The sequence below is a fragment of the Oncorhynchus gorbuscha genome, linkage group LG08 (genome assembly GCF_021184085.1).
Source record: "Oncorhynchus gorbuscha isolate QuinsamMale2020 ecotype Even-year linkage group LG08, OgorEven_v1.0, whole genome shotgun sequence".
Taxonomy (NCBI): domain Eukaryota; kingdom Metazoa; phylum Chordata; class Actinopteri; order Salmoniformes; family Salmonidae; genus Oncorhynchus; species Oncorhynchus gorbuscha.
This window is the reverse complement of record NC_060180.1, coordinates 71,714,949-71,727,734: the sequence shown is the minus strand read 5'-3', so window position 1 is coordinate 71,727,734 and position 12,786 is coordinate 71,714,949. Positions and strand designations below refer to the sequence as shown.

The following is a 12,786-nucleotide window of genomic DNA, read 5'->3' as shown; positions in this document are numbered from 1 at the left end:
CATTGTTTAAAGGCTTGCAAGTAAGCATTTCACGGTCAAATTGAGGTACCTGTTGATTTTACCCATGTGACACATACCATTTTATTTAGATGAGTAAACAAGCTTGTCTACTGTTCAATAGTTACAAATCACAGGAGTTCCGGCCACACTATCAATGATGTTGCAATAAATGAATAATTTCTCGTCTTGACGCTTTTTTTTGTTGTTGTCTGTAATGACGTACAGAATACACCATTTCCCGGCAACCCTTCCTTTACCCGCCCTACATTAAAATGAGAAGGTGGAGCTACAAAGACAACTCGGCGTTTCATTGGTCGGCTGAGCCGGCGTAGGGAACACGCGACAACGAGATCATTCTTTCTTGTGCGTTTCCAACGTCGTCGCCGCTGCCGGTGAACAGGTACAAGACCGGTGAGAAAATATATTTAATTATATTTAAAAAAACGTATATGAACCACACCTGACATAGTCACGAATAATAATATACAAAAAAAATGTCGTATGTGGGCTTTTAGTACGAAGATACATGATTGTTTCGATCAGTAACGTTAGCTAACTAAAGTCGAGCTAGCATACCCGCCGGTACAACTAGCTAGTTACACAATGCAGTGAAGAGGACCACGAGTTGCTTCGGCATTAGCCACCAGTTAGCTGAATCATTACTTGGAGTCTGACTCAATCGGTTTTTTGTGGGGGTGGGGGGGGGGATTTATAGCCAGCGGAATTTATTGGCATCTGTCAAATCAAAGGCCATATGAAGGCCCACACGATTCCTGGATTTTGTGATAAGATTTTATAACTCTATATTCGGACGTGATTTTAGCTAGGCAATTTTTACCTTTGGTTGAATATAACCGTTGTGTGTGTGTATTTCGACCTAGCCGTTTAGCTAGCGAACATTAGCTTGGTAATTTAGGGGCCTTTATTTATCAACCTCCATATAAAATGGCCCAGGGCGCCAGTTTCGCATCTAGTTAACTACCGCAGTTGGGCTAGTAGTTGATTAAATTATGTAGCTACTAGTTACGCACAGTTCTTACAGGATATTGGTTAAAATAGCTAACTAGGTAAATGGCAGGAAATGCGTGTGAGGACGACACGTGAGATGACATTTACCCACCTGTCTTATTAACTACCCCGGTTCTTCAGCGCTTACCGCTATGCTGTAAGAACGAACTAGCTTGCTACAAGGGAAATGATGCCGGCATTTTATTATGTGTTGAGCAACGATGCAAGGCCCGGAATGTACTGATGTTGCAATCACCACGGCACCAATATAATTAGCTAGTTACATACCGTTAGCGATCTTGGCATAAAGTCCATCAGCTGTGTAACCAGATATGAACTAGCAATTTCCAATGTCTTTGATTGCGATTCATATGAATGGAAACCAATGATGTCTGTGAACAGCTTGTGTTAATACCATGTAGCTAATGAGGCTTTGAAGCCACCGGCCTCCATATTGATGCTCCTCAGTAGGCCCAGTCCTCCATAGAAATTAATGGAATTCTGCAGTATTTCAATAACATTTAAACACCAAATTACATTTGTAGTGGGAACAGTTAAATTGGTACAAAAATTGTTCTTTTTTACCCCTTTTTCTCCCCAATTTCATGATTTCCAATTGGTAGTTAGTCTTGTCCCATCGCTGCAACTCCCGTACGGACTCGGGCGAGGTGAAGGTTGAGAGCCATGTGTCCTCAAACTCGACCCTGCCGCACTGCTTCTTGACACTGCTCGCTTAACCCGGAAGCCATCCGCACCTATGTGTCGGAGGAAACCCAGTCCAGCTGGCTACCAAAGTCAGCGTGCATGCACCCGGCCCGCCACAAGGAGTCGCTAGAGCGTGATGGGACAAGGACATCCCGGCCGGCTAAACCCTCCCCTAACCCGGACGGCACTGGGCCAATTGTGTGCCGCCTCATGGGACTCCCAGTCATGGCCAGCTGCGACACACCCTGGGATTAAACCCGGGTCTGTAGTGATGAATCTAGCATGGTGATGCAGTGCCTTAGATCACTGTGTCACTCAGGAGGCCGTGTTTATATATATTTTTTAATGTTTAGGTTACATAATATAATACTAAAATATGCATTGAGGAGTCTAATAGAATATACAGACACGCTTTCAAATATATATTTTTTTGGAGTACCAAAATGGCTGTGCGGTGGCTTCAAAACAGTGCCCCCTGTATGTCATCTAGGGTTAATACATATCATTAATGGCAACTACGGCTGGAAGGGAGGACTTCCACTAAAGCCCGATCAAGTGGGGCTTTATCAGGGTTAATTGCATTGAATTTCCCATTTAGCTGGTCAGCAACAAGTCACCTTGAATCTAACACAGGCAACCCCTTAAGTCAACCATTTATATAACGTTACTTTAATTTGTTTACTAGTGGCTGCATCAAACAATATAAAATTACTTTCACCTTAAGACCGTATTAGCCTCTCTGATAATCCAGATGCAGGGAACACAATGTTACTGACCCAGTTTCCCCTGCTTTGTCCCCCTTCTCGCTGTGTCTTCAGGTTGAATTTTTTCCCTCGAGGTCCTCAGCAACCATGCCCTCCGACCTGGCCAAGAAGAAGGCGCAGAAGAAGAAGGAAGCTGCCAAAACCCGGCAGAAGGCTAAAAAACCAGGAGAGGACGGAGAGGGAGAGATACCAGAGCAAGGCCAGCAGAACGGAGCAGAAAGCAACGGTAATTGTTGTCTATCATAGAGGAACTAAAGGGCTCAAGTCTAAATCCTCTTCACAGCTACATTAGGTGCTCAGAGATGTGTTTTGTTTTCTTCTTGCACTAAAATGTAAATGGCTCTTGAGCGTCTGCTAAATTACTGTAGTGTCATGTAAGTGGGTGGGTGGTTGGTACCTCATGTCAATATGGGTTGACTGGTACACATGTCTGTCATCTCAGTGGACATGGATAACCCCTTTTTCATGTATAAAATGGCAAACTAAAACGTCTCACTGTGTCACAGGAGTGGATATGCTGACCAAGGAGATGGACGAGTTTGAGCTGAAGAAAACTGAGGCGCGGGCTGTGACCGGCGTCCTGGCGTCGCACCCCAACAGCACGGACGTCCACGTCGCCAGCTTGTCGCTCACCTTCCACGGGCAAGAGCTGCTGCAGGACACCAGCCTGGAGCTCAACTCGGGCCGACGCTATGGCCTCATTGGCCTTAACGGCACTGGTAAGTAGTTACCGCCACCTGAGTTGTGTTCAATGGGCATAAAACGGAAGAAACCCCTCAAATGACATTTTGGGTAGAAACACAAATATACATTTTTCATTGCAAAACATTTTACTACGGTGTGCTCTAATGAACATGATCCAGTGCCTTTGGGACACCTTTTTTGCCATGTAATCTTCAGCAGTGGGTATGCCCGTCTCAGTGGGTACGCTTTTCAACCATCTCAGCCGTTTATTGGGACAATGGGGCGGCAGGGTAGCCTAATGGTTAGAGCGTTGGGCTAGTAACCGAAAGTTTGCAAGTACGAATCCCTGACAAGGTACAAATCTGTCGTTCTGCCCCTGAACAGGTAGTTAACCCACTGTTCCTAGGCCGTCATTGAAAATAAGAATTTGTTACTAACTGACTTGCCTCGTTAAATAAAGGTAAAATAAAAAAAATGTCCGCCTTGTTTACGAATACAACATTTGATCTCCTATGGGGACTCTACTTTTCCAGGTAAATCCATGTTGCTGTCAGCCATTGGCCACCGCGAGATACCTATCCCAGAGCACATTGACATCTACCACCTGACCCGTGAGATGGCGCCCAGCGACAAGACGGCCCTGCAGTGTGTCATGGAGGTGGACGCGGAGAGGATTCATCTGGAGAAGGAGGCCGAGCGCCTGGCCTCCGAGGACTGTGAGTGTTTTTGCATTCGTCCTTCGTCTACTTCGTCCTCGTCGGAAGACCATTGCTAAAAGTGTCTCAAATGGAGCAATTTAAGGTTGTTCCTATTTAGCTAAACGTTTTGTACCTTGCTGTGGTGATAGTGATTGCCTTTTTATAATGGTGGATAGGTTGTAGTAATTTAAGAGTATTTCCGCGTTACCATGGGAACTGTGCTCACCGTGGCAGCTTCCCTTCCTAGGCGTGGTACACTACTTCCCATGTCCCGAACAGTCCTACACAATGAGTTCCCTTCATGGTGTAGCGTCGGGCAACGGGCACAAAGGGTTATTTGGTGGCATGACAACCGTGATTACATTTCAACCCCCCCCCCCCCCCAACCAGTTAAAATAAAAACCCTCCCTTCTGTCCACCACTCCAACTCCTCTCTCTCTCTCTCCCCTTTTTCTCTCCCCTAAAGCTGAGTGTGAGAAGCTGATGGAGCTGTACGAGCGTCTGGAGGAGCTGGATGCAGACAAGGCCGAGGTACGGGCCTCCCAGATCCTCCACGGCCTGGGCTTTACCGCCGCCATGCAGCAGAAGAAGCTTAAGGATTTCAGTGGAGGCTGGAGGATGCGTGTCGCTCTGGCCAGGTAAAACCCACCCTGTACAATACAAACCTGCTGATCTAGGATCAGGTGTTCATTATCCACAGCTCTGGGTCTGTATTGATAAAACATCTCAGTGAAGGAGTGCTGATCTAGGATCTGTTATATAACCTTTGAATCATAAAAGATGGGGACCTGATCCAAGATCAGCAATCCTACTGTGAGACACTTTATGAACGCAGGCCTTGAGCCCAGTCTTTTTCATAGACTCTCAAGCATCGCTACAGAAATTCCCTTTTTAACATCTGTCTAGAAGAAATGTCAGATCTTCATGAAAGGGGTAGGAGCCAATGCCTCTAGGGTTCTGAAGGGTCTAGCGCTATGGGATATATGTATTTGAATGCTGCGTAGGCGTTTGCCTCAGAACTGTTTGGGAAGTGATGTAAAGAAAGGCCGAATGATAGCGCCGCCGCCAAGCAGTATGTTCACAGCGCGGCGGCGCAGTGACAAAAATGGACCGAAGCGTTTATCTGATCCCTACAGTTCTGGGCACTCTACTCTTTGTGTTCCGTTTCACTTTGCCCAGATGCCTTTAGTCATTAAAAACAATTTATAGATTTAAAAGGTGTTAAGATTTTAAAAAATAAATAAATCTAAATCACACATCAATAAGAACCTAAGAGTGAATGGCTGTTTTTCATTTGCAAATGCCCTGTTTTTTAAAATGTTTTGGGTCACCCCCCCCCCCCAAAAAGTAATGTTTTGTTTGTGTTCCTCGACTCCAGAGCCCTGTTCTTGAAGCCCTTCATGTTGCTGCTGGATGAGCCCACAAACCACTTGGATCTGGATGCCTGTGTGTGGCTGGAGGAAGAGCTTAGCCAGTAAGGCCCATTACCTGTGTGTGGCTGGAGGAAGAGCTTAGCCAGTAAGGCCCATTACCTGTGTGTGGCTGGAGGAAGAGCTTAGCCAGTAAGGCCCATTACCTGTGTGTGGCTGGAGGAAGAGCTTAGCCAGTAAGGCCCATTACCTGTGTGTGGCTGGAGGAAGAGCTTAGCCAGTAAGGCCCATTACCTGTGTGTGGCTGGAGGAAGAGCTTAGCCAGTAAGGCCCATTACCTGTGTGTGGCTGGAGGAAGAGCTTAGCCAGTAAGGCCCATTACCTGTGTGTGGCTGGAGGAAGAGCTTAGCCAGTAAGGCCCATTACCTGTGTGTGGCTGGAGGAAGAGCTTAGCCAGTAAGGCCCATTACCTGTCTGGCTGGAGGAAGAGCTTAGCCAGTAAGGCCCATTACCTGTGTGGCTGGAGGAAGAGCTTAGCCAGTAAGGCCCATTACCTGTGTGTGGCTGGAGGAAGAGCTTAGCCAGTAAGGCCCATTACCTGTGTGTGGCTGGAGGAAGAGCTTAGCCATTAAGGCCCATTACCTGTCTGGCTGGAGGAAGAGCTTAGCCAGTAAGGCCCATTACCTGTCTGGCTGGAGGAAGAGCTTAGTCATTAAGGCCCATTACCTGTCTGGCTGGAGGAAGAGCTTAGCCAGTAAGGCCCATTACCTGTGTGTGGCTGGAGGAAGAGCTTAGCCAGTAAGGCCCATTACCTGTGTGTGGCTGGAGGAAGAGCTTAGCCAGTAAGGCCCATTACCTGTGTGTGGCTGGAGGAAGAGCTTAGCCAGTAAGGCCCATTACCTGTGTGTGTCTGGAGGAAGAGCTTAGCCAGTAAGGCCCATTACCTGTGTGTGGCTGGAGGAAGAGCTTAGCCAGTAAGGCCCATTACCTGTCTGGCTGGAGGAAGAGCTTAGCCAGTAAGGCCCATTACCTGTCTGGCTGGAGGAAGAGCTTAGCCAGTAAGGCCCATTACCTGTGTGTGGCTGGAGGAAGAGCTTAGCCAGTAAGGCCCATTACCTGTGTGTGGCTGGAGGAAGAGCTTAGTAAGGCCCATTACCTGTGTGTGGCTGGAGGAAGAGCTTAGCCAGTAAGGCCCATTACCTGTGTGTGGCTGGAGGAAGAGCTTAGCCAGTAAGGCCCATTACCTGTGTGTGGCTGGAGGAAGAGCTTAGCCAGTAAGGCCCATTACCTGTCTGGCTGGAGGAAGAGCTTAGCCAGTAAGGCCCATTACCTGTGTGTGTAAGATGTAGGACATTACTTTTCTAGACAGATTTGTGCCGTTTTTATCATTTATTTTTATTAACTCAAAGCGAACGTTTGATTGGTTGAAGGCAGCTTTCTGCTATGACCTACTGTGGTTTTATTGATCGACAACTCCAGAGGTAAACTAGGAAGTCGTGTAAATGTGTTTCCGCCTTTAAGATATTACTGCTGTTGTGACATGATGTAAACAAAAGGCCGAATTACAGTGTCCCTGCCTGGCAGTATGTTGTCAGCGCGGGGGCGCGTTGACAAAAACTAGACCGAAGCGTTTATCTGATCCCAGCAGTATGCCAAAGTGTAGGACGGACGCCACAGGGTTAGTTAGTTCCAAGACATTACTCATGAGGTTTACTAGTGCTAACCACTAGCTCCAACATGAGCTGTTTTAGACATTACTCATGGAGTTTACTAATCTGTGCTAACCACTAGCTATATACTTACTTTGACTATAATCCTTTACATTTGGATGGAGAATCTCCGTGTTTGGTGTAACTCAAGATTAGCTTTGTCTGTATTTTGAAGTGTCCAAACAATTCTCTATCCAATTCAACAGATTTAAACGTATTTTGGTCCTGATTTCCCATTCGCAAGACTTCCTTAACGGCGTGTGCACCAACATCATGCACTTACACGAGCGCAAGCTGAAATACTACACGGTAAGAGCAACTGCACCCTGCAACTAGCCAACATGGACCAATGAGATGTTTTGTCTGGTTTCGAATAATGCTCCAAGTCAGAGCAGTTGCATTTCCTGTCTTCAGTTGATAAATAAAATACCAGTTTATCATACTTACCAAGGCCTAAAATTAACACCTGTAGAACTTGGCATTGGCGGGCAAGTATGTCTAATTCACCATCCATGTGAATTACAGGGATGTAAAACAAATTTGTGCTCAAATTGTGAGAAATGTTTTTTTGTGCGTAGGGATTGTTTTATTTCAGCTCATGAAACATGGGACCAACACTTCTTGTGTTTTATATTTTTGTTCAGTGTAAAATTAAATCGAACATATACCACATCACTTATTATTTGTAATACATTTGTTTTTTTAGAAACATTACTACACATGCTCATGTTGTGTAATTATTGCTAAAATATTTTGTCTGGTTAAAAAACAAAATCTGTGGCTGGTAGAAATTATATCTACCTGCCACCATGATTGGTATACAAAAAAATTTGTTTTACACCCTGATACTTTCTCAGACTTCAACCATCTAGTTGTTTTGTATTTGCCCTTGGTGAGTTACTCTGGATTAAAGTTGGTATATTCAAGTCATAAGAACAAAGAAAAATGACTCCGGTGTGCGAGTACATCCCATTTCAAGTGTAAAATGGTACTTGTGTAAAAATAAAGGTTTAATTCCTGGATGGGCAACTTTGATTGTGTGGGGGGGACGCAAAAAATGATGAGCTGCAGTTGTGCTTGGGTCTGTGTACCAACATCTGTCCTCCCCCTGACATGGGCTAATTTAATTGAGTGACTATCAGTGACTGACCCAACAAGACAAACTACTGATGGACAACCAAATTTCGACAAAATTGTACCTTGTGTGTTCTACTCTTGATCCGAGACCCTTCAAAGGGGGACACCAGTTGCCTATCCCTGTGGTAGGGTAACTGTTTGTTTACATCCTGGTAGGGTAACTGTTTGTTTACTTCCTGATAGGGCAACTACGATCAGTACATAAAGACCAGGGAGGAGCTGGAAGAGAACCAGATGAAGAGATTCAACTGGGAGCAGGACCAGATCAAACACATGAAGGTATCTTAAGATTCCTTTCTCTAAACATGTTTCCTCATTCACTAGTGGTTTGGCCATTTATTTATGTGAAATTCGGGCTGACACCAGTATTATGTGAAGGATCAAGCATAGTGGTGGGTTATTTTGGAACCACCTAGGGTGTGGTCGTTTCATACAAACTGTTTTAAGTTGAATAAACTCATGTGACACACAATGATTTGGGAGTGAAGGGCTTCACCAAACAGATATTTATTTTGTAAACCTCCCTTTCTCTCCTTACCACCCCACCAGAACTACATAGCCCGGTTTGGGCACGGCTCAGCCAAGCTGGCTCGCCAAGCACAGAGTAAAGAGAAAACCCTGCAGAAGATGGTGGCCTCTGGCCTGACTGAGAGTGTTTCCAATGACAAAGTAAGTTTGTTTAGTGACTGACTCGGTGGACAAAAGTGACAGTGCTTCCCATACAGGGTTTGAAAAGGTTCTCTCTTTTTTTGGTGTGTAATTAGTTTTGACTACAGCCCAGGGCAAGTCACATGGTCAGAATTATCTGGACTGTAGTAAGTGGATATTACTGCAGGTAACTCTTTTATTTTAGAAAATTCTGAACATATTTATGGTCTATTGTGATGCAAAGAAGTGTACAGTAGATGACAGGGTGAGTTAGTTCCAGGATAATAGATTTGTTTTTTTAAATAGAAACTAAAATCTCATAGCTCCATTCAGGGTGGTAGGTCACAAGGCAGGGATCACTAAACTCCTCCCTGAGGACAGTAAGCTATATCCTAAGCTATTCCCTGAAGACAGTAAGCGATATCCTAAACTCCCTGAAGACAGTAAGCGATATCCTAAACTCCCTGAAGACAGTAAGCTCATTCTTCTCTTTTCCTTTAGACCCTGTCATTTTGTTTTCCTCCCTGTGGGAAGATTCCCCCTCCGGTCATCATGGTACAGAATGTCAGCTTCAAGTACTCTGATGACCAGGTAGGTGATTGTCCAACCTCTCACTTTTGACTGAATTTTTTTATCTATTTGTTTTATTTATGAGAAGAGAAATTCCAGCTCCAAACTACTCAATCACGTTTTTTTGCGATATTGTTAATGTGAATTTCTTATATTATTTTCCTTTGTTTGACATTTCAGCCCCATATATACAAGAACCTTGAGTTCGGCATAGATCTCGACACCCGAGTGGCCCTTGTGGGGCCCAACGGGGCCGGGAAATCCACCTTGCTCAAACTTCTCACTGGAGAGGTGAGTCTTGACATGATTATATGGTCATTTAGCTAACTAATTGTTCTGCTATTCGGCCCTGCCATGAGGCATTATCTTAATGGTACTGTTTTTACTGATAAGTGAGGGGCCAATGAGTAGAAACCATGTACGTTGTCACTTTTTTTTTTCATTTCCTGTTCAGTTGTCTTTTCTAGTTAAATGTCTTATTTTATTCAACTTCTGAAAAGTATACATGTTTTTGATTAGACATCCCATCCGTCTCTTCTCTCTCTACCCCGACTCACGTATCGTCCTTTGTCCTCAGCTCCTCCCTACTGATGGTATGATTCGCAAGAACTCCCACGTCAAGATTGGCAGATATCACCAGGTACCATACCATTTTTGAAATGCACTGATAGCCTAAACTGTCTTGACAATTGTGTCCGTAATGGACAGAAACATTTGTTGTTTTTTGCTCCTACAATGGCAAAAATTGGAGTAGACTGCAAATTTTGAGTGACTGGATGGTCAGTGGCATCTTTAGTTTTATTTAATAACTTGAAGTTAAAGTCATCCTCCAGTGATATTATTATCATTATTATTTAAAAAATAATTTAAATTTATGGTTGTAAACGAAGTCCCAACTATAAAGTGATGTACACATTAAGTTCTAGAGTCTATGTCTGCGTCCCTGCAGAAATCTAATTAGCATTCAAATAAATCCATCAATCTGTCAGTTTAAGCTAGATATGTTTAAAAAAAATAATAATTGTCTCAATCCACCGCATCCATCACGGGACAACTTCAGAAATTAGACTTTTTTTTTTTTTTTTTTTTTTTAACTCTACACGATTCACATGGATGAACCTACTCCTTATTTCCCCTCTAAAGCATCTAACTGAGCAACTGGAACTCGACCTCTCGCCCCTGGACTACATGATGAAGTGTTACCCAGAGATCAAGGAGAGGGAGGAGATGAGGAAGATCATTGGCCGTTATGGGCTGACGGGCAAACAGCAGGTCAGTTTGATCATTAGTGATCCTAAAACATAGTCATGTAGCAGGGTTTGATTACGCTCGTCTGGCATGCCACGGAAGTGGGGTTTGTACTTTTGGGACTATTCCATTGGTTCCATTTGCACCATTCAAGCTCCAAGGGCAGCTTATGTATTTGGAGGGGGAAAAAACAATTCTATTTGAGCCCAGGTTTGTAGGGTTGTAGGTCATTTAAATTAAACCGAAGTTGGAAATGTAATGAAAACCATAGATGAATTGGGGGAGCTGTCTTACGACAATTTACATTTTAGTCATTTAGCAGACTCTTGTACAGAGTGACTTACAGGAGCAATTAGTGATAAGTGCCTTGCTCAAGGGCAAATCGGCAGATCTTTCACCTAGTCGGCTCAAAGATTGGAACCAACGACCTGTCACTTATTGGCCCAACGCTCTTAACCACTAGGCTACCTGCCGCCCTGATTTTACTGACATTGGTGGCAATTTTCTGCATTTTACCAGGTGAACCCCATCCGGAACCTGTCTGATGGGCAGAAGTGCCGGGTGTGCTTCGCCTGGCTGGCTGGTCAGAATGCCCACATGCTCTTCCTGGATGAGCCCACCAATCACTTGGACATCGAGACCATTGACGCCCTGGCCGACGCCATCAACGAGTACGAGGGCGGCATGATGTTGGTTAGCCACGACTTCAGGCTCATCCAGCAGGTTCGGATAAAAAGACTAGAACACTTTTATTTTTTTTGTATGAAAGGGTTCATTTTTAAATACATTGTTGGACAACTGCCACACTGTCTGAATATACTCCACCATGCCATTGGCATACTGGTGCACTGTTGCACTCCACTAATATACAGTAGCAGAGTCGACATATTTTGAATGAGTTTATTATAAATAGTCCTAGTTTATATATACTTGTGAAATCTTTGTTGGAAGAACTGGGATTGATGCACATTTGTCCCTCTTCAACCCCCGTTTCTCCTTTTTGTTTTTGCTCCCTAGGTGGCCCAGGAGATCTGGGTTTGTGAAAAGCAGACTATCACCAAATGGAACCGGGACATCTTGGCTTACAAACACCATCTGAAAAAGAAGATTGACAAAAATTCGCATGGTGTATAAAAAAAAAAACATTATTTAAAAAAACAAAAATCTCCCCAGATTCAAGACTGGACTCCCAATTTCCCATTCCATCTTCACTTGACTATTTATCTCAAGAAGCATGTTGCTCCATTTCTTGATGCCTATTTCCTTCCTGCTTAAAGCCTCTTTAATTAACAGACTGCTGGAAGGTTGTGGTGCGTCCTAGTTGCCTTCCATTGCTACCCCTTCATCAGGCATACATAAGGTATCTTAATTTCTCTGAATTAAAAGGTATTTAAAAAAAAATATATGTATCCATTTAATGTAGTGGAGAACATGTGCACTTTGTTTTTAATTCACGGTTCATGACCTTTCCACAGATCAGATCTAGGTAGGATATAAACTGCCTGCAGGGTTGGGTAGGTAAAAATGTAATACGTTACCTGTTCAAAATTGTCATCAGTAACGTAACTTTTGGATTACCCAAACTCGGTAATTTGATTTACTTTTGATAACTTTCCCCTTTTAGGAGGCATTAAAGCCAAACATGAAGCGCATTTGTCGTCATCGGTGGTCTGACATGTCAGACTCGCTCAGGTGGAACAAATTTAAAATTGCCCCCCCCCCAATGCAGAATTGTCATTGAGAAAGGTGTCATAATGTTTTTTTTTTTTTTTGTGATCATACTTTTTAAATCTAAAAAGTAATCTAGTTCAAGTGTGTAATCTGATTACAATATTTTTGCTGGGAACGTAACTGATTCATTTTTAGTAATCAGATTACATGTAATCAGTTACTTTCCGCCAGTTTTTAGTTTCCTTTCACTTTTAAAAAGAGCTTTATTATTTTGTCATTATTTAACACTGTACCTGCAATAATGGGAATGTCTGAAATAAAGGAGCAAAATAACTGACGTGGTCTGTTTTTAGTAACATGACAATGATAACTTTGATTTAATCAGTAAATTGAGTGCTTTTTATTTCAGTGTCTTTTTAACCTTTTGAAATTTGTATAGATATTTCAAATTGATTGGCGTTAGAGCCCACATACTAGGTTTGGTTAGCTCTTGGCAGGGCTAGGCCATGTCAACGTCTGCCTTAATTAAGACATTTGCTTGAAAAATGAGCAAAGCAGCAATATCATTTGTCCC

General features: G+C 43.6%; 1 protein-coding gene across 1 annotated transcript; it reads left to right on the top strand.

Annotated features, from left to right (window-relative positions):
• Positions 1-256: 256 nt before the first annotated feature.
• On the top strand, positions 257-12,546 carry abcf2a (ATP-binding cassette, sub-family F (GCN20), member 2a). Its single transcript, XM_046360549.1, has 15 exons — positions 257-411; positions 2,532-2,703; positions 2,984-3,196; positions 3,695-3,877; positions 4,326-4,497; positions 5,238-5,333; positions 7,145-7,247; positions 8,259-8,354; positions 8,625-8,744; positions 9,225-9,314; positions 9,474-9,584; positions 9,871-9,933; positions 10,437-10,565; positions 11,061-11,264; positions 11,559-12,546. The coding sequence occupies exons 2-15, from the start codon at positions 2,565-2,567 to the stop codon at positions 11,673-11,675; spliced, it is 1,836 nt and encodes a 611-aa protein (XP_046216505.1). The 5' UTR covers positions 257-411; positions 2,532-2,564; the 3' UTR covers positions 11,676-12,546.
• The last annotated feature ends 240 nt before the right edge of the window (positions 12,547-12,786 follow it).